The sequence below is a fragment of the Panthera tigris genome, chromosome B3 (assembly GCF_018350195.1).
Source record: "Panthera tigris isolate Pti1 chromosome B3, P.tigris_Pti1_mat1.1, whole genome shotgun sequence".
Lineage (NCBI taxonomy): Eukaryota > Metazoa > Chordata > Mammalia > Carnivora > Felidae > Panthera > Panthera tigris.
The window spans coordinates 48,590,665-48,611,454 of NC_056665.1; the positions used below are offsets into that span (position 1 = coordinate 48,590,665).

The 20,790-nt window shown below is 38.2% G+C and overlaps 1 protein-coding gene across 3 annotated transcripts in view; it reads left to right on the forward strand.

The window, feature by feature from the left end:
- Positions 1-20,790, forward strand: part of NEDD4 (NEDD4 E3 ubiquitin protein ligase) — a 134,565-nt gene that overhangs the window by 102,929 nt on the left and 10,846 nt on the right. For all 3 annotated transcript variants that reach the window (XM_042988800.1, XM_042988801.1, XM_007081873.2), the window contains 13 exons: positions 466-632; positions 2,732-2,849; positions 2,941-3,108; positions 6,773-6,838; positions 9,450-9,569; positions 11,055-11,255; positions 13,817-13,897; positions 14,119-14,173; positions 14,267-14,325; positions 15,373-15,438; positions 19,255-19,484; positions 20,429-20,550; positions 20,645-20,715. In XM_042988800.1, the coding sequence (XP_042844734.1) occupies positions 466-632; positions 2,732-2,849; positions 2,941-3,108; positions 6,773-6,838; positions 9,450-9,569; positions 11,055-11,255; positions 13,817-13,897; positions 14,119-14,173; positions 14,267-14,325; positions 15,373-15,438; positions 19,255-19,484; positions 20,429-20,550; positions 20,645-20,715 (1,524 nt within the window). The remainder of the gene's footprint in view (positions 1-465; positions 633-2,731; positions 2,850-2,940; positions 3,109-6,772; positions 6,839-9,449; positions 9,570-11,054; positions 11,256-13,816; positions 13,898-14,118; positions 14,174-14,266; positions 14,326-15,372; positions 15,439-19,254; positions 19,485-20,428; positions 20,551-20,644; positions 20,716-20,790) is intronic.

Below are 20,790 nucleotides of genomic sequence, written 5' to 3' on the forward strand. Positions count from 1 at the left end.
TTAATGATTTTTTTTTCAGGTCTCCAGTAGTTGCTGATTTCCATTATAAACAAGGTGTTTTCACTGGAGGAAAGACAAAATTTGTGTCCTTCATTCATTTGCTTATAATTTAGAGAATAGCCTAAGATTACACTAGTTTAAATTATGTTTCTCAGTGCTTTCCATCATTATCTGTTTTTTTAGAAGTTCTGTTCTTCTCTCCTCTTAGGTATGTTTTAAAACTTTTTTGGAAAATGTTAAAAGTTTCAAGCGGAACTTAAATGTTATTATTTTGCTGGAAAAAAAAGTCTTCATTATCATAAAATATTCGTATTATGGTCTTAAAGGTAGACACTGTGCAAATTTTGTCCTTGCATAATTTCTGGAACTGGATATGCTAAATCTCTTTTTTAAATTTCCTCCAGCATAATTTATAAGGTGAAAAAGATCAAGAGCAAACTTAATTGTTACCACTCTGGTTTTCAGCCTGGCTGGGTTGTTTTGGACCAACCGGATGCTGCTTGCCATTTGCAGCAACAGCAAGAACCTTCTCCTCTACCTCCAGGATGGGAAGAGAGGCAGGATATTCTTGGAAGGACCTACTATGTAAACCATGAATCTAGAAGAACACAGTGGAAAAGACCAACCCCTCAGTATGTGCTGGTGACTTTCACATTCGTAATCTGAATACATTTTGACCACAGATTTTTATTTTGCAGTCATATCTCAAATGGATTAATAATAGTGTAGGGATCCATAAACTATAAAAATATGAGGATTTTTGTGGTTCAGGACTTTTAAAATGCCATCCTGTTTTTTTATTAAATGATTTTGTAATATTCAAAATTATTTGAGTCACAAATGCCACTCTTCTAATTGCTTCTTTATTTTAAATTACTTTGTAGCCACAAAGGATACATTTTTCTCTTTAGACTGGTTTAGAAAAATCTTGGAAATTTTTGTAGCTTGTTACTAAAGTATAATAAACTGTTAATTTCTACAGTACACTATTTTTAAATATAAATTACTGGGGCGCCTGGGTGGCGCAGTCGGTTAAGCGTCCGACTTCAGCCAGGTCACGATCTCGTGGTCCGTGAGTTCGAGCCCCGCCTCAGGCTCTGGGCTGATGGCTCGGAGCCTGGAGCCTGTTTCCGATTCTGTGTCTCCCTCTCTCTCTGCCCCTCCCGCATTCATGCTCTGTCTCTCTCTGTCCCAAAAATAAATAAAAAACGTTGAAAAAAAAATTTTAAAAATAAATATAAATTACTTATAAAATATAGAGGACTGAATAACAAGGGTCTTTTGTTAAACACTCATTTGCCAGTCTGGTCAGTGTATACATAATTTCCAGTGCACACAGATCAAGGATAGAATGACCTTTGAGGTATTCTAATTGATGTCTCCTCAGTGACATTTTTCTTTTATTACCATCAGACCATATGTTATACATATACATTTACAAATGGCCCATTACTCACATTTATTATCAAATACCCTTCCACTTCTCCTCCCTTACAGTCTTATGAGGCTTTCTTTAGTCTTCTACTTTTTGACAGAGACTTAAAATTTTTATTTGTCCATTAACCTTCTAATTTTCGGCTTTGGTATTTTGAGTCTGATACAGTCCAAGCACTTTCATAGATAGTTTCTGTTCTCAGATCCTTCTAAAGCAAATCAGTGGTCATAGTTCTTCATGGTACAGAAGCATCTATCTCTGTAGAGATCTGTACAGATTGCAAATATGAAGGCACTATAGAATTCTACAAAATTGTCCTACTGCATACCTCAGCAGGCCTGACTTGAGCAGGATACATTTCTTTCACTACCATTGATGTCATTTTCAGTTAGCCTAAATCACATATTTAGGGGAAAAAAATCTGAAGCATTCCCTTAAGGTCATCTGTCAAAATTGAATTTTCTTCAGCAATAGTACAGTAAGAACTGATCTTTTGACTATCCTGGGATTATATGGCACTAAATAAATTAATAATAATTTTGTTATTAAATATTTGTATAAAATTCTTGATCTGATGGTCTGGCTGTACTAAATTCAAATAGCTAGAATAATAAAACTAATTAATGGGATAATGGTGTTCAGTCTGATTTATATAACTTTCCTACACTCAGACATGCCTTTTCTATGATAATTTTTCAGACCATGCCTATTTCTGTAAATGATCAAAACCAGATACTATTTAATCTGTAATCTATTAAGTTTTTAATTATAGTGTTTCTTACATGATCTTTTATTTTGCCCTCCGCATTCTTGTATGGGTAACTCAACTCTTGGCTTAATATCGATTCTGGAAAATATTACCAACTGATTCATGAAGATGTATAAGTAACTCTTAAAGCCTCTTTTTTATTATCTCTCTAGAGCTATTTTAGATTTTACTCATATAAATAACATGGCAAAATAATAATGTAATGAAATTATTTATGAAGCTCTCAGATATATTTATTCAACAAATATTTTTGAATGCCCTTCCATGTCAAACAGTATTGTATAGACATGGTGATAAAGTAAAATATCAAAGTCAGACATGTTACACATTTGCACAAAGCCTTAATTCCATAAGGTACTCTGAAGATACCAATGTGCCCATGACCTAGTCTGTGCATGTTGAAATAGCCTTTGACCCAAATAGTGAATTCTGATATAAGGTATTTTTTTTTTAATGGTCACAGCATCTGTGACTATCATCTTAACTGTCTTCAGACATGGATAATGGCTTGTATATCTCTAATACAGGGACAGCCTAACGGATGCTGAGAATGGTAATATTCAACTGCAAGCACAACGTGCATTTACCACAAGGCGGCAAATATCTGAGGAGACAGAAAGTCTTGATAATCGAGACTCTTCCGAGGTAGAAGTGATTTTCTTGTTCTTATCGATAGACACATGTTAAAGCAATAGATCAAAGTATGTGTGGATTAAGATGATTCTGTTTATTTTAGAACTGGGAAATTATAAGAGAAGATGAAGCCACCATGGATAGCAATCGGGCCTTCCCATCACCTCCGGCATCAAATAACTTGGATGTTCAAACTCATCTTGCAGAAGAATTGAATGCCAGACTCACTATGTGTAGAAATTCAGCCACCGGACAGCCAGTATCCAGCTCAGTAAGATGCTCTTAGATTTTGTTGTAGCTTCAGGATTTTATAAAATATGTGTTATTCAGTTCAGTATCTAACATTTACGTGAAATTTTGTGTTTTATCCCTGGTTTTATTGAGACATAATTGACAGACGACATTTTATTGGTTTAAGGTATGCAACATAATGATTTGATATACATATATATTATAGCTAAATTATTACCACACTAAATCTAGGTAGCATCCATCACCTCACATAGCTACAAATTGTTTTTCTTGTGATAAGAAAAAAATGTTGTCTTAAATGGCATGTAATAACGTGTTAGGGACTTTCGGACTTTATAGTATGCTCATGTTTCAAATATCTCCACTAATAGTATGGAGCAGAGTCATGGATAATCCAAATAGTCATTGGAGTCTAAATGTCCATTACATAAACTAGTCCCTTCCTGCCAGAGACTCCCAGGAACACACTTGTAATTAACAGTTTGGGTATATTACTCATTTCAGCAAGGAGAACACACACCATGAGTGTCCCCATAAGAGAACATTAGAAAAGACTTGAAGGATTTGGGTTCATGTTAGGTGATTTTGAGGAGGGCTTAAGGAAGCAAGACTTTGCTCTGCGTTGAATGCTGTCAGGAAGCAGGAGTGATTCTGTGATTGGGTATCTCACATCTTATGTATAGTGAGGCTAAAGCTATAATTAGTAAAAAGCAGCGGTCTCTCATATTTGTCAGAGAGAGAGAGAGATTTGGTATTTTGTGGCTTGGACAGTGTTCACATTTTGTCTGTGTCCAGGCATGATGACAAAGTGGTCTTGATTTTGTCTTGACCCTACTGATGAGTGACAGGCCAAGTCCTGCATGTCAGGGACTACTTTTCTTCTTCTCAATTATACCACATCTATCACTGGCACACATGTTTGACTAAGAGCCAAGGTACTTTGACTAAACAGGGGGATAGATGGCATTCTCTCTCCAGCAACCACTATCAAAATTGCTGAAATGGAGTTCAGATGCACGTATTCCAACAGGTACCGCCATGATGAGATCTATGTGTCCAGTTCTCTCAGGTGCATCATCAAAGGAGACCTTTCAGTGGAAGAAAGAGATTATTCTCTGAGGATCTATGGTCATTTCCAGTTGGCAGTCCCCCACGCTTCATTCAATCAGTAAATATTAATTGAGGGCTACTATATGCAAGGCACTGTATGCTGGTTAAAGTATTGGCACACAGCTAGGCCTGTTGGTTTAAGTATTGCCTGTGGCTGCTTTCACATTACACTGACAGAACTGAGGAGTTGTAACCGAGACTGTATGGTCCACAAAAAAAGATTAACTGTCTGGATCATACCAGAAAAAGTTTGCTGACTTCCACGTTTGCACCTTCTTCAAGAAGCTTCAGGGTAGATAGTTTTGTATAAATACCTATGTGAATATCCAAGAGCAGATCTACCTTTCTGCTCCCTTTCCCTCCTCTCTTCTACCTGACTATTCTCTCTTCCGCTCATTTCCTTTTATTTTTTCATCAGGGGAGTGGGAACAGTCAAGACATAAAGGATATTGATTTGCTGGTGATAGATCACAGAAGCTCCTATTCCCTTTCCTCCTGTTATTTTGTTTGTTTACAAAAGTAACACATGGCATTCATGCAATGAAATACTATGCAGCCATGAAAAGAATGAAGTGGCTTTGAATGTACATGTTGTATGGAACAATCCCTAAGATGTATTGGTCAGTGAAAAACAGGAAGGTACAGAGCAGTGTGTTTGATACTCTACCATTTCTGTAAATTTTCTACTTGACAAAATAAATAGGTGTATCATATTTCTTGAAGATTAAACAGGAAACTGCTAACATTGCTCATCTCTGAAGAGAGGAACAGAATGAGCAGGACACATGTTTTGTGTACCTTTTTAATTTCATGCCATGTGCATATTAATTTAAAAAATAATTTATTATTTTAAATAATTTACTACCTGGGTGGCTCAGTAAAATGTCCAACTTTGGCTCAGGTCATAATCTCCTGATTCATGGGTTCAAGCCCCGCATCAGACTCTATGCTGACAGTTCAGAGCCTGGAGCCTGCCTCAGATTCTGTGTCTCCCTCTCTCTCTGCCCCTCCCCCCCCCAAAATAAATAAACATTTAAACAATTAAAAAATAATCATAATTTATTAAAGTATTCTGTGGCCACAGTTAAAAATTCAAACAGTATTGAAGTATATAAAATTAAAATTCAACCTTCCATCTCACCTCTAGCATATGCTCCCTCAATCACTATTAATGGTTTGGCATATAGTGTGCTAAACATTTTCTATATATTTATAAACATATATGCACACACATATATTTGTATATCATTTTTTTAACCTGAGATTATTATAGACATTGGACCATTTCAGTACATGTAGATGTACTCCTTTTAAAACTAACAAAGATGTGGGGCACCTGGGTGGCTCAATCGGTTAAGCAGCTGACTCTTGAATTTCAGCTCAGGTCATGATCTCATGGTTTGTGAGTTCAAGCCCTGCATCAAGATCTGCACTCACAGTATGGAGCCTGCTTGGGATTCTGTCTCCTCCTCTCTCTCTGCTCCTCCCCTGCTCTCTCTCTCTCAAAAAAAATTTATATATGTTTAAAAATTTAAAACTAATAGAATTATCAAACATCATCCCATTGTGCAAGTAACCTTTAATATACTTCACCAGTCTCCTATTGATAGGCTTTAGGTTATTTACAATTCTGTGTTATTGTGAACACTACTACAGTGGATATTTTGACTTAATTTATATGTCTATTATAATTTTTTTTATTATTTAATAATATCAAACAATTCAGATAGTGACAACAGCAGGCATATAAGAGCACAGGGAAAGAAAGAGTAAGGGATTTCTGGGAAGCAGGTAATCTAGAATGTCCAGAAGGTGGGTGTTGAGGTGGGAAGTGCTGACACTCTCAGGAACAGCTAGGTCAGGAAGCTGTGTTCTGTGCTATGGATTTCACCCTAATGACCATGAGAAGTCACTGAAGGGCTCTGAGCTAGAGAAGGATGTGACCCGATCTGCCCTGTAGAAAGCTCTCTGGCTACAGCACACAGTATGGAGGGCACATTTAGGGAAATAAGACTGGAAGCAGGGAAGTCTGTTAGGATGTTGCTGCAGTAATAGTCAAGGCGACAAATGATGAAAACTTGAAATAAAAAAAAAAATACTTAAGCTAAAAGTGCAAGGAGAATATATTTGGGAGCTAGTAAAGAAACAGAACGAATTAAGATCTGGTGACTGACCTGGCTGTAAGGGACCAGAGGGGAGTCAGCTGACTGACTGACATCTGCCATGAGCTGGACTCAAGTGCTACCCCCGAAACAAGGAATACCCACCAAGGAACAGGTTTCAGTGGGTGTGGACAGGGGAAAACCGAATCCAGTTTGGGGCACAGTGAGGGGTATCTGTTAGGCATTCAAGAGAATGTGTCCAGGAGGCAGTTTAGGACCGAGGGCAGAAGAGGGAGCCGGAAGGTGGAAGGTATTGGCACATGGGTGGTATCGAGTGCTGAGTGCTTTCACACAGAGTCTCTACGGTCACTCTTCCTTCTGCCCCCTCATGCCCACCCCCACACTTTATCTGCCATTCAGAGACAAATCACAAACCTAAAGCTATTGTCACTCCTTCTTCTTTTTTATAAGAATCATTCCAGCAGAAGAGGCAGCTTACAAGCCTATACTTTTGAGGAGCAGCCTACACTTCCTGTGGTGAGTTTTATCCTCTCCCCTCATTGTCAATAAAAATAAGAAACTCAAGAACTTTCTTTTTTTTTTTTTTGGACATTGAATATGAACATTTGACTGCCTAGTAATGAACCAATCCAGCACAGAATCTAGGTTCTTGGAGATAAGGTTCAGGGGAGGGGAACTGGGGGAGGTAGACCTTTTAGAGACAAAACGGGAGAACTCTGTCTCCCACAGTAAGAAAGCAAAGTGTCCGCACTGGTGACCGTGGGTGATATCCAGGCTGTGGCGCTGTGCTGGCTGGAGGTGGTCTGCAGGCAGCATTCAATTCGAGATTGTGGTGTCCAGCTGCCGCTACTCTGTGCACTGGCCCCTGCCACCCAGCAGCGGTGTCTTCCCCATACATGAAGCATCACATTGGGGCTCAGTCACGTGGACAGGTCTGCACTGGTATCGGCAAGCTCCGTGGCCAGGTTGGGTGGAGTTCATCAGCCCTTTGCTCTCCTTTCCCTTCACACTCATGTCCACATCTACTGAGGCCCCTGCCTCCTTCTCAGTAGGGTTCCCAGCCGTGGCCTTGACCCAGGCTCAGACCTTAACAGCCTCATGCCTTGAACGTTGACTTCCCTTTGGCCTCCCCACCCCATCCCTTTCCTGACTCAACTCTCAATACTTTTGAGTTTATCTCCCCTTTACACAGCCCCTGCTTGTGTTTGAAACCAAATGAAAATGCCCAGGCTCCCAGCCCCCTCAGCCTACCCTCCTCCTCATCCACCGACAGGAACCTCCTGCTGCCTTCACCCCGTCCCTGCTTTTTCTTCAAAACAGGCGGCCCCCTTTCCTGATCCTCTTCCTCCTCTGTGTCTTATGCATTCCATTTCCCCACTTAGAATGTCTCCTCACCTTTTTTCACCATTTGTAATTTTGAATGGCAGTCTACACATTAATTTTGAAAAGTGAGGATTGTTTTTGCTTTTATGGAAATTCCAGCATAGGGTTGCAGAGGCTCAAATTTCCTTGACCCAAGAGTGGTTCATCCATCTAAAAAGGTGGCCCTGCACGAATAGAGAGACACAATCCTGTGCTGAGGAAGGGTGGCGGGGGTGGGGGGTGGGGGGGCGCATACCTGTGCAATTGGCCCAGTCAGTGGCCACTCTCTCTACAAGAGAGTGGATGCCACAGAAAGACTGACCTCACCAGCCTCACTCTCACTATTGCCATTTGCCTGGCTTCCTCCATTAGACTGGAGCCTGCTTAAGCGGAGATCCATGGTATTTCTCTCTCTGTGCTTTGTAATGTCCTCATACAAGGGAAATGTTGCATTTCTAATTGACTGACAGGCATTCATCCTAGAAACAATTTTAGTGCATCAAATGAGCGACAGAATCTAGAGGTGATTTATATTCTTCTGTACTTACATGTAGTTCTGTTTTTATTTGTACTAGAAAAGCAATTTCCATACCTTTTTCTTCTCAATATATCGATGAGGTTTTTTAACAGTTTTCTTGAGGTATAATCTGCATACCATAAAATCCCCTCACTTTTAAGTGTGCAAATGAAGGAATTTTAGTAAAGTTCTACAGTTGTATGAACATCACCACTATCAAGTTTAAGAACCCTTCATCACCCCAAAAAGTTCCCTCAGTCCCAGCACCCGCTCCCAGCCCGGGTAACCACTCATCTGCTTTCTGTAGCTACACTTTTGCCTTTTCTAGAAATTTCGTATAAGTGGAATCATACAGTATTGTAGTTTGATGTCTGGCCTCTTTCACTTAACATGATGTTCCTGAGATTTAAACATGCTGTGGTTGAATATCTCAGTAGTTCATGATATTCTATTGTGTACATGTATCTAATACATTTCATTTACCTACCCACCACTATTGGACCTTTGTAAAACTGGGCAACTTCAAATTCCATTATTTTGTAGACTTAACAGCTCATCATAACTATGAGCAACGTATATCTAGCTCCCGTGTGTCTGGGGAGAGTGTATCTGGTGAACAGACCAATGATGGTAGTTTTTATGTATAAGACACATTGGGAAACCAGGCCAAACCTTGACGAATCCAAAAAGGAAGACCAAATTTGGACTATTTTAAGTAAATCTGGAAATAATCAGATCTCTTTGTTCATTAGTAATAAACTTGCAAGTAGCCACTCCCCAGCCCTTACAGAAAGAAGGCCAGGGTAATTTTGACTCAGCACACATGGGTGATAAATTCTGTAGTTAGACTACCTAGTTCAGATCTCAGCTCCATATTAACAATGTATCTGTTAGGAAATTACCCCAATTTTCTAAGCCTCAATTTCCTTGTAAATAAAAATGGGCTACTAATAGCAATTATCTCATTGAGATTTGTGTGGAGGTTAAATGACAGGATCTGTGTTAAAGCATTTAGTGTGTGGTTATCACTAGTGTCCTGGTTTATTAATGTTGGCATCACTCTCATCATCGTGGTCTGTTCTTTTTTTTTTTTAAGTAAAATGTTGTATACTTCATTTCATACACCTTAAAATATAATTTAAAACTCACTTCATTTTAAAGAGAGATAGCAGTGAGAAAAGGATGTGGTCCTTTTAAAAGAATTGCTTTTTAATTAATATTCAGTTTTCCTATTCTTCTTCACTTTAGCTTTTGCCTACTTCATCTGGATTACCACCAGGTTGGGAAGAAAAACAAGATGAAAGAGGAAGATCATATTACGTAGATCACAATTCCAGAACTACTACCTGGACAAAGCCCACTGCACAGGTACCCTGCAATCTATCTGTTAACTTGCCTTCTTACATAATTTAAGCCATCACATTCCTATAGAAGCTATTACATCACTTTGTAGTATATACTGGATGCTGCTAGCATCTTCTAATTGTTTGCCGGCATTGGCTACCATTTCCTACAGAGCTCCAGTATACGTGGTTACCACTGGTTACCATGTAAAACAAGTCCAACTGGGAATAAAAGGACAGATTGATGATCAAAATTATTTGGGTTGATTGGGTCATTTTGTTATTTGAATGCTTAAAGACCATTATTTTGCTAAAAGATAATCTTAGTGATGATTAGGACCCGTTTAAGAAATTTGTGACGATGACACTTTGTCCTGCCAACAGTAAATGCCTTTGGTGATATTTCCTTGTAAGTGTTTAGAAAAAAGTTTATTTTATCTTTTTTTAAAGTTTATTTTATCTTATCACCATTTCTCTTACTGAGAAATTTTTTAACACTGAAAAGTACAGAGAATAAACGGGCAAACACCCATCTTCTTAACACCCAGAATTTACCAGCATTAACAAATTACCATATTTGTTTCTAGACATTTTAATTCTTAAAATAAAATCTTACAGATAAAAAACTAAATTCATTTTAGCCAAACACTTGGTCCCACTACCCAGAGGGAACACCATATTAAGTCTGTTGGGTATTCTTCCAGTATTTATTTATTTATTTACTTATTTATTTATTTATTTATTTAGGCTTAAACAAACAGAAATTTCTTTCTCGTAGTTCTGGAGGCTGGGAGGCTGGGAGGCTGGGAGGCTGAGCTGAGAGTGCAGCATGATGGGTCCTGGTGAGGGCCCACCTCTGGGCTGCAGACTTCCATCTTCTTACCTTGTCCTCACACAGTTCTTCCAGTCTCTTCCACACACTTACATAGAGAACTAATCAGTGCAAAGTAGTGCTTATGTTCCTGTGTTTCAAATTTTGCCAAGATGTCCTATGACATAACTCTAAATCTTTTTTTTGTGCAACATTATTTTAAAATCCTATCTCTGCTGTTTTACATATCGATCCAGTGTGTTTAACAACTGCCTAATATTTCATCATATGAATATGTTACTTTTCCGTTATCCATTTCTACAGTGGATATTTGCCATGCATTTTGTGTGCCCAGCATTCAAAGCCACTTCTACATATGGGGAATCCCCCACTTTGTGCGTTTTTTGGGCAAGCGGAGACAACCTCCTCTAACTGGCACCGTGGCTTCCCTTGCAGTTGGGTCACATCCCTCTGACCTAGCTTCCTCAGTACAGACTTGGACTGTGACCACCATCTTACCGCTCAAGAATTAGCTGAGAAATTATAAAAGTTATTTTAAAAACAAAGTTTGACAAAACATTTTAGGAGAAAAGTGAGTCTGTAGTGTTTAGATCTATGTTTGCAAGTTGTTCCCTTTTAACCGCAGCTATTTGTGTGTTCTCTGGAAAACATGACAACATGACTTAATTAATGTGCTAGGCCGCCGTGGAGACAGGTCAGCTGCAGCCCGGCCAGGGTGCCACACGCCCTCAACCACAGGTCCTCCCGAGTGATTCAGCACAGCAGGTGACCCAGCCAGCTGAAATGGAGCAAGGATTCCTTCCTAAAGGCTGGGAAGTCCGGCATGCACCAAATGGGAGGCCTTTCTTTATCGACCACAACACGAAAACCACTACCTGGGTAACTTTAATACTCTCCGGTTTGAATTTAGAACAACAGTCTTAACTCTTATGTACAGTTCTCCATAACCTTTAGGGTACATTAATATAACCTACATTTCCTACTGTTCATTTTAAGATATGCTGAATTCTTAACAGTATTATTTCTTCTCAAGATATATTTATGCCCATTTTTAATATTTTTAGGGATTGTCATGGAAACACACTTCCTGTTTTGTTTTTAATTCACTAGACATTAAACCTTAGGAAGATATTTAGTAATAATCCTTTACCTTTATATGTTGCTTTGTAGTTCCAAAGTACTTTTGAACCCATATCTCATTTAATTCCCAGAAAACCTTGGGGAGGCTAGGTAGAATAGTAGTTTTATTTGAAGATAAGCCTTAAAGTTTTATTGCAGTTGGTTCACCACTAATAGAAAACTTACAGAAAATCAGGAACAGATGACTAGATTTTGGTTAATTTACTTAAAAGACCCAAGTACCTTAATGAAACTAAAATATTTTAATAAATTATGTAATAAAATCATATTAAAACAATAATGTATATAAATTAACCCAAATAAATTGAATTTTGTTCTTTTTTCAGCAATTTGAATTGACTTTAATAACCTTTTTGAGCTTACCTTCCTAGCTTTAAAAAAAATATTAATAAATTAACACTGACAGACAGGTGCCAAAAAGCATGCTCAGGGCCTCAGAAATAACACGTGGTTTAGTTTAATGCCTCTTTAATTCAGCAGTTATTATTTAGAGAAGAACCCTATGTAGTGACACAATCCCTAAAGAGTAGGGCAAAGTACTCTGGATGGTTTCTGTGATGGAGGTGAAGCTTTAACACTGATCCTACTCTGAGATCTGAGAACTGAATATTGTAGCCTGGGAATGATAGGTTTTCTTTCTTTCTTTTTCTTTCTTTCTTTCTTTCTTTCTTTCTTTCTTTCTTTCTTTCTTTCTTTTTACTTTTTAATTTTTTTAAATATAATTTATTGTCAAATTGGTTTCCATACAACACCCAGTGCTCATCCCAAAAGATGCCCTCCTCAATGCCCATCACCCACTTTCCCCTCTCCCCCACCCCCCATCAACCCTCAGATTGTTCTCAGTATTTAAGGGTCTCTTATGGTTTGCCTCCTTCCCTCTCTGTAACTTTTTTTTACCCCTTCTCCTCCCCCCTGGTCTTCTGTTGAGTTTCTCAGGATCCACATATGAGTGAAAACATGTAGTATCTGTCTTTCTCTGCCTGACTTATTTCACTTAGCGTGATACTCTCCAGTTCCATCCACGTTGCTACAAAAGGCCATATTTCATTCTTTCTCGTTGCTAAGTAGTATTCCATTGTATATACAAACCACATCTTCTTTATTCATTCATCAGTTGATGGACATTTAGGCTCTTTCCATAATTTGGCTATTGTTGAAAGTGCTACTATAAACATTGGGGTACAAGTGCCCCTATGCATCAGCGCTCCTGTATCCCTTGGGTAAATTCCTAGCAGTGCTATTGCTGAGTCATAGGGTAGATCTATTTTTAATTTTTTTGAGGAACCTCCACACTGATTTCCAGATTGGCTGCACCAGTTTGCATTCCCACCAACAGTACAAGAGGATTGCCATTTCTCCACATCCTCGCCAACATCTGTTTTTCCTGAGCTGTTAATTTTAGCCACTCTGACTGGCGTGAGATGATATCTCAGTGTGGTTTTGATTTGTATTTCCCTGATAAGGAGCAACGTTGAGCATCTTTTCACGTGCCTGTTGGCCATCTGGATGTCTTCTTTAAAAAAGTGTCTATTCATGTCTTCTGCCCATTTCTTCACTGGATTATTTGTTTTTTGGGTGTGGGGTTTGGTGAGTTCTTTATAGATTTTGGATACTAGCCCTTTGTCTGATATGTCATTTGCAAATATTTTTTCCTATTCCGTTGGTTGCCTTTTGTTTTGTTGATTGTTTCCTTTGCAGTGCAGAAGCTTTTTATCTTCATGAGGTCCCAAAAGCTCATTTTTGCTTTTAATTCCCTTGCCTTTGGAGATGTGTCAAGTAAAAAATTGCTGCGGCTGAGGTCAGAGAGGTTTTATCCTGCTTTCTCCTCTAGGGTTTTTGTGGTTTCCTGTCTCACATTCAGGTCCTTCATCCATTTTGAGTTTATTTTTGTGAATGGTATAAGAAAGTGGTCTAGTTTCAATCTTCTGCATGTTGCTGTCCAGTTCTCCCAGCACCATTTGTTAAAGAGACTGTCCTTTTTCCATTGGCTATTCTTTCCTGCTTTGTCAAAGATTAGTTGGCCATACATTTGTGGGTCCAATTCTGGAGTCTCTATTCTATTCCATTGGTCTATGTGTCTGTTTTTGTGCCAATACCATGCTGTCTTGATTACAGCTTTGTAATGATAGGCTAAACTATCATTTCACAGATGCAGCAAACGAAGTAAAAGTAGACTTTTAAAAGAGAATATCTTAAATATCAATTGGCATTAGAAAATATATTAACAGATTGACTTCCTTGATTTTAAAATTTGTGTGTGTGTGTGTGTGTTGTTTTCTTTATTTACTCTACAAAAAAAGGAAGATCCAAGACTGAAAATTCCAGCTCATCTGAGAGGAAAGACATCACTTGATTCTTCCAATGATCTGGGGCCTTTACCTGTAAGTTTGTAGAACTGCTAGCCGTCTAACTTGGCTGTCTCCAGCGTTTCGTATTTTGGAATACAGTAGTTCTTTCACAACTATAAGTAATGTTATTTTAAAGTGTTGATGCCTTCTATGAAGAATGGAATATGGAAATTAACTGTGTAACCAATGCTGGTTTTTTGCCCATACATCTAAAACCCTTTTCTAAAATAATTGAAATACATTCTTCATTATAGCCAGGATGGGAAGAAAGAACTCATACAGATGGAAGGATCTTCTATATTAATCACAGTATGTGCAATAGGATTTTTTATTACATTATTTTTTGTAGTATTGAATGTTGCACAAGTTAATAAACAACATGTTTTTTCTCACCTTCTTCAGATATAAAAAGAACACAATGGGAAGATCCCCGGTTGCAGAATGTAGCAATAACTGGACCAGTAAGTCTCTTTATATGGGTATGCTCTGATGGGATTGTCCTCTCACCTGTCTTTTCAAGGGTGAATGGTCAAGGACATAATCCTACAGACTTTGAGAGGAAAACACGTCTGCAATTCTGTCCTCTCCCACCACCCCCACTCCAGGTTTCAATGGTTTGAAAAGAGGTATAAACTCATTGTCCTTACCCTTTCAGTACACTTAGGAGACTAGTGAGGAGACTAGGTAGTCAAATGCCAAGGCAGTCGGCCCCTGTCCTCAGGCTGGTACTTGCCACTGCCTGAAAGAGAATGTTGGCAATCCTCAGCAGATCAGAGAGGAGCCAAGAATGTGCCAGGGGAGAAAGTAGACAGCACCCTACCAGCTCCAAAGGCGTGTCTTGAACTTTTTGGTAGAAATTACTGTAAACACTGGCATATAAAATACTTACATTTAAGTATAAATATTATTGTGTATGATGTTTATACTGCTCTTCAGTCAGTTTAATGATAAGAGAGTCATTTTCTTCTTTTATATAGCTACTTATTCCATTTTTAGTTTTGAGATCTTCATTATTTTCTAGTTCACTAAAACAAGTGAAATTGAATATCCTGTTCTTTCAGACTACTCTTTAGTCTCCATGTTTAGTCTTTTTAAATAATGGGTAAAAAAGGCAACTCCTCAGAGTTCAAGGAAAAAGTACATTTTTCAAATTGTTCCCTTAATGGAGAAATCACTTTGAAGGTCTCTTTAGAAATGGAAATTTTCATTTCTAATATTTCTCTACTTGGAAGAAATTTCCTGTTTCTGGCTTTTTGCATTTCAAGAATATTGCATGATGAAAATTACAGCCGTGGGAATTGCTGAATACAATTTAATCTTAAACAGAGAAATTAAAATTTTTAAAGTTTTGTATTTGTTTTTCTGCAAATTAAACTTTTTCTTTCCAAATATTCTCTTTTAATGCCTTTAACTTATGTTCATAAAATATCCAGAGGGGAACTTTTAAAATTGTTCCAGAATAAAAACAACCTAAACCTTTTTTATTTTTCCAAAATTTTCAACTCAAGGCAGTGCCCTACTCCAGGGATTACAAAAGAAAGTATGAGTTCTTCCGAAGAAAGTTGAAGAAGCAGGTTAGTTATATTTATATTGAGTTCTTGGGAATGATTGTTCTGTACACTGAAAGTGTGGGACATGCACTTTTAAAAGTAAAAATAGAGAATTTATTCTCTATTTTAACAACTTTGAATAGTTTCTTATGTGGAAAGCTTGCTTTTTCTTGACTACTCAATGTTACATGTCATTAGAGACCACAATTATATTGTGTTTCCTTATTTTTCAAGATATCTTGTAATATAGAACAATAGTATTAAAGTTTGCTCTTAAAGAGCTCTAACCTGGTTTCCTAGTGGGGTTTGTGGAGCTTGGGATTCAATCTGAGCAAGAGCAGTTCAGGAGATGATCCCCCAGCCTGGTCTCTGATTGTGTAGGAGGGCTCTCTAGATTCCTTTTCTGCTTGGACTGTTGTTTTCCAGTGACAGTTATTCATTCCCTACAACTTCAAATACAACCTACCTCTTCAAAATTTGAAAATACAACTGTGATTGAAACAGTGCTCTTGTTGCTGGTCTCCTTCTGCTTATCAGATGTGTTTAGTATACTTTTTTTTTCCATCACTACAAATTTAATATTTGGAACTAAACTCATCATCTGCCCATCTATTTCATTTCTGTTGGTGATGACCGTTTTGTAATGCCTTTCTAATTTGCTCATACTTTTCCCCTTTCCCTGCAGTTTAGGAATACTGCCACTAGGTGGCTATATTGGGTTACACTTTCTTGTGTTCTAAGCCGGAAGCCTGCTTTTCCAAAGATTCAAGATGGTGGGTGTGCTACCACAGATTTTTTCATCCAAAACTTAACAAAGAATGAAATATAATAGTTGTTTAGTGAAAATATTTTGTGTCTTAATTAAAGCCTAAAACATCAGCAACTTTTTAAACTCATCTTCAATACTGACTGTGTAAAAATTCCTCTGGAAATTTGTCTTCTGCTTCTTAAAATTCTTTGGGATATTAAGACTGTTGATCTACTGGTCTGGTAAATATTTTCACTCTTAATGAAAATGTGCTCATAGAATAGAAGCTCTAGCTTCTCCACTTGCCACTCTGAACTCTTTCAAATATATTACAGTATCTAACTGTTGATGTCTTCCAGGCAGCAGGAGATATGGAACAAAGCCTTCATAAACAGGTCACAGAACACAGAAACCACAATGAAAGCAGTAATACTTATTAGGCTCTCACTGCATATCAGACATTCTTCTTAGCAATTTACATGTATTCATGTAAAATCTATACTAACTGTATAAGGAAGGGACTGTTATTATCACATTTTGTAGGTGACTAAACTGAGGCACAGAGAGATTTGGTAATGTGATCAAGTCCCATGGTAATTAGTGGCAAAGCCAGACAAGTGGTCTAGCTCCACAATCCGTGTGCTTGATCAAAATTACATATATTGGTGATTAAGAGAGAAAGTTACCCAGAATGCAACAAAGGCATATAAAGAGATAAAAACATGAAAGAAAGGTTAAGAAACATGGAGTTATTCCAGAAGGAGAGACTCAAGAGCATGAGGAAGAGTCTAAGAACCTGCATCCTTAGTTTATCAAAAAGTCCCTAGTAGGATTTAAAAAATAAAATTCGTATCAGACACGTTACAGCAAAAGAGCAGAACACAAAACAAATAAAAATGTTTAAAAACTATCGCTACAAAGCCCTGAGTTGTCTTTAACCTTTTCCTCTTACCATCTCGTTAGTTAGGAACAAGGGTGGCTAATCATTATTGAGCTCACCACGCGCCAGATACCAACTAAGCACATGAAATGCATTATCCCATTAAGTTCTGAAACAGCTCCATGGGATGACTATTATTATTGTCCCAACTTACAGATGAAGAAATTAATCCTAGAAAAGATATGTGAAATGGAGCTGGGATTTGAACACCAGACCCTGACCCCAGAATCCACACTCTGGTCCACTACTCAGCCCAAACAGGGAAGTTGCTCCTCCTGCCGTCTGTCTCTTCCATTGCCATCCCTCTCTCACAGGGTCTGTTTCAGGGTCCTTAACTGATTGGTGTGCCTCTTCTCTCTCCTTTTATTTTACCCCCCCAAAATTTTTTTTTAAGTTTATTTTGAGAGAGAGCACACAAGCTGGAGTGAGGGAGAGGTAGAGGGATGTGGAGAGAAAGAATCCCAAGCAGGTTCCACTCTGTCAGTGTAGAGCCCACTGTGGGGCTTGAACTCACAAACTGTGAGATCATGACCTGAGCTGAAATCAAGAGTCCAATGCTTAGCCCACTGAGCCACCCAGGCACCCATTGTCTCTCCTTTTAAAACCACCCTCTACTCCACCCCGTCAGCCTCTGAGAACAATCTGATCTTGCAACCCCCTGCTCAGCAGTTTTCCCAGTCAGCACCCCTGCTTCCTACACTCTGACCCCAGGTGACTTTTCACCTTCTCTTCTCACTGCAACTCCTTCCCTCCTTTCTGCTCCCTCTCGCTGTTAAATACATGAGACTCCCCTGTGTGCTCTTCCCTTGGCCTGCTGCTCCTCAGGCCTTCCCTCCCTCTCCCTCTCCCTCTCCCTCTAGTCAGGACTTTCTCTTAAAGCCTCCTGGATCACCTCCCTTGCAATTAATATAGCTCAGTCTTTTAGGTCCCACCAAACATGGCTTATATCTTTATTATTAGCAGTTTTCTTACTCTTGCAAGTCTCAGGATTAGTAACATTTACATTTGTTTCTCACACGCAAACGGGATTATAAACTCCTTGAGGAAGGAACCATATCTTATACCACATTTTTATTCTTTTTACCTCCCATCCCCATTACCATAGCTACATAGCATGCGGTCTGGCCCAGAGCATGCGGCTGCCCAAGAGCAGGCCCTCAGTAAATGCTAGGCTGCACAGATGCCTAGTGTCTAGTCTAAAAGTGTTTTTCTCCAATATTGCCTTTATTTTTAAGTGCGTAAGCAGCAGAGGAAACTGCCTATATTATGCTCATATTGCTTATAAAAACTGCTTATATTACTATGTTTCTGTAGGGCTTTCCATTTTCCCTAAACATCTTAAGAGTGAAATTGATTTTTTTCCATTAGAATAAACTCTCTTGCCTTTTTTTGAAGTGACAAAATTTTCTCTTATGGGTTTCCACTTGCACATTGTTCACAAAGCACTCAAGAGTGAAATATTCATATATCTTTTTATAAAATTTACAGTAAGATCTGCCCAAAAGCATAGTTATCTACATTTGTCACATAAGAAAAGGACATACAAAGAAATCAATGAGACAGCAGAGACTTGAGAGCTAAGACTTTCTTAACTTCTGTCTTCAGTTTCTTCATCTATAAAATGGAGATTATATTAATAGCTTCTTCATTGTGTTGTTATGAGGAGTAAATGAGTTCACCCATTAAAATGCTGGGAACCATGCCTGGGACAGTCTGTAAATGTTAGTGCCTATTAATGAGTGTGGCAGGAGAGGCTCCAAGGAAGAAAGGTGGAGGTTGGGAAAAACCCTGAACCAACGGGCAGGCAGCAAATAGCAGGCATTGGCTAGACTGTAGGTCGCAGGATGGTATTGGAACTTAATATAGAAACGACTGCTCATGAAATGCCTTCATTGTGAGCATTATTGCCACTATCAGTAACTGCCTCTTCCAGTATAAAAATCAAAAGTCTATATTGTTATGTAATTAGAGAAAAATGTGTGAATTCTTTTATACCATAAAGGAAATATGAGGCGATATTCCTAGTCATGTGTTCCCTAATAAAGGGTCTTGGGCACAAGGTAGAACACAATGATTTTATTTCCATGAGAAAGAAATTTGCCATCATGTTGAATTGATTTAAAGCATACGTCTCTCTTCTCTGGGTTTTCAGAATGACATTCCAAACAAATTTGAAATGAAACTTCGCCGTGCAACTCTCCTTGAGGACTCTTACCGGAGAATTATGGGTGTCAAGAGAGCAGATTTTCTCAAGGCTAGACTGTGGATTGAGTTCGATGGTGAAAAGGGATTAGATTATGGAGGAGTGGCCAGAGAATGGTTCTTCTTGATCTCAAAGGAAATGTTTAACCCTTATTATGGGTTGTTTGAATATTCTGCTACGTAAGTATCTTCACAATAACTGTATTCACAATGACAGAAAAAAAAATCACCTGGGTGGCTCAGTCGGTTGAGCATCCAACTCTTGATTTCAGCTCAGGTCATAATCCTGGGGTCATGGGATAGAAGAGCCCCGCATCAGGCTCTGCACTGTAGGTGGAGCCTGCTTGGGATTCTCCCTCTCTCTCTGCTCCCCTCCCCTGCTCGCTTCTCTCTCTCCTCCTCTCCCCTGCTCACGCCCTCCTTAAAATATAATTAAAAAAAAAAAAATGAAAGTAACAAAGACGTTCTATGATGCAAGGAAATGTGTGTTACAATGTGCCAGAAAGGGGAGACTATAACTAATGTTGTTTCAGAAATAACTCTGTAAAAAACTGTGGTAAAATATGCATAACATGAGATTTACCATTTTAACCATTTTAAGTGTGCAGTTTAGCAGCATTAAGCACCTTCACAAGGTTGTGCAATTGTCACCACCATCCATCTCCTGAATTTTCTCATCATCCCAGACTGAAACTGTACCCATTAAACACTAATTCCCTTGTTCCCTGGAAGTCACCATTCTGCCTCTGTGTGAATTTGACTACTCTAGTTACTTCATTTAAGTGGAATCATACAGTATTTTTCCTTTTGTAACTGACTTATTTCATCAGCATAATGTATTTAAGGTTCATCCACAGCATAGCATATTTTCTTTCTTTTCGAGGCCCATTACATGAGAGGAATACCACATTTTGTGTATCCATTCTTCTATTGATGAACATTTGGGTTGTTTCCACCCTTTGACAGAAATGACTATTTTTAAAACCATTAAATCCAGTGGTCTAATGTGGTTCTAATAGAAGTAAACAACTCCAAAAAGAGAGAGCTAATTTATAATTATTTGTCATATTAAAATTTTTATATGAAGTGTGGAGAGGAGCATTTAAATGTGGCTGTCTTTACAGGGATAATTATACCCTGCAGATAAATCCAAACTCTGGATTGTGTAATGAGGATCACCTCTCTTACTTCAAGTTTATTGGCCGGGTAGCGGGAATGGCAGTTTATCATGGCAAACTGTTGGATGGTTAGTATTAAGCATAAAACTTTTTTTTTAAGTAAAATTATCTTATTTCTTTCATTTGGTAATCATTTTTCAATATATTTTATTTTTTTGAAAGGTTTTTTCATCCGCCCATTTTACAAGATGATGCTACACAAACCAATAACACTTCATGATATGGAATCAGTGGTATGTCTTTTTCACTTATAATGTGGAGAAAGTATGGTTTAACAAGCAACTGGTTATTTTAAAGTTAGAATTTAA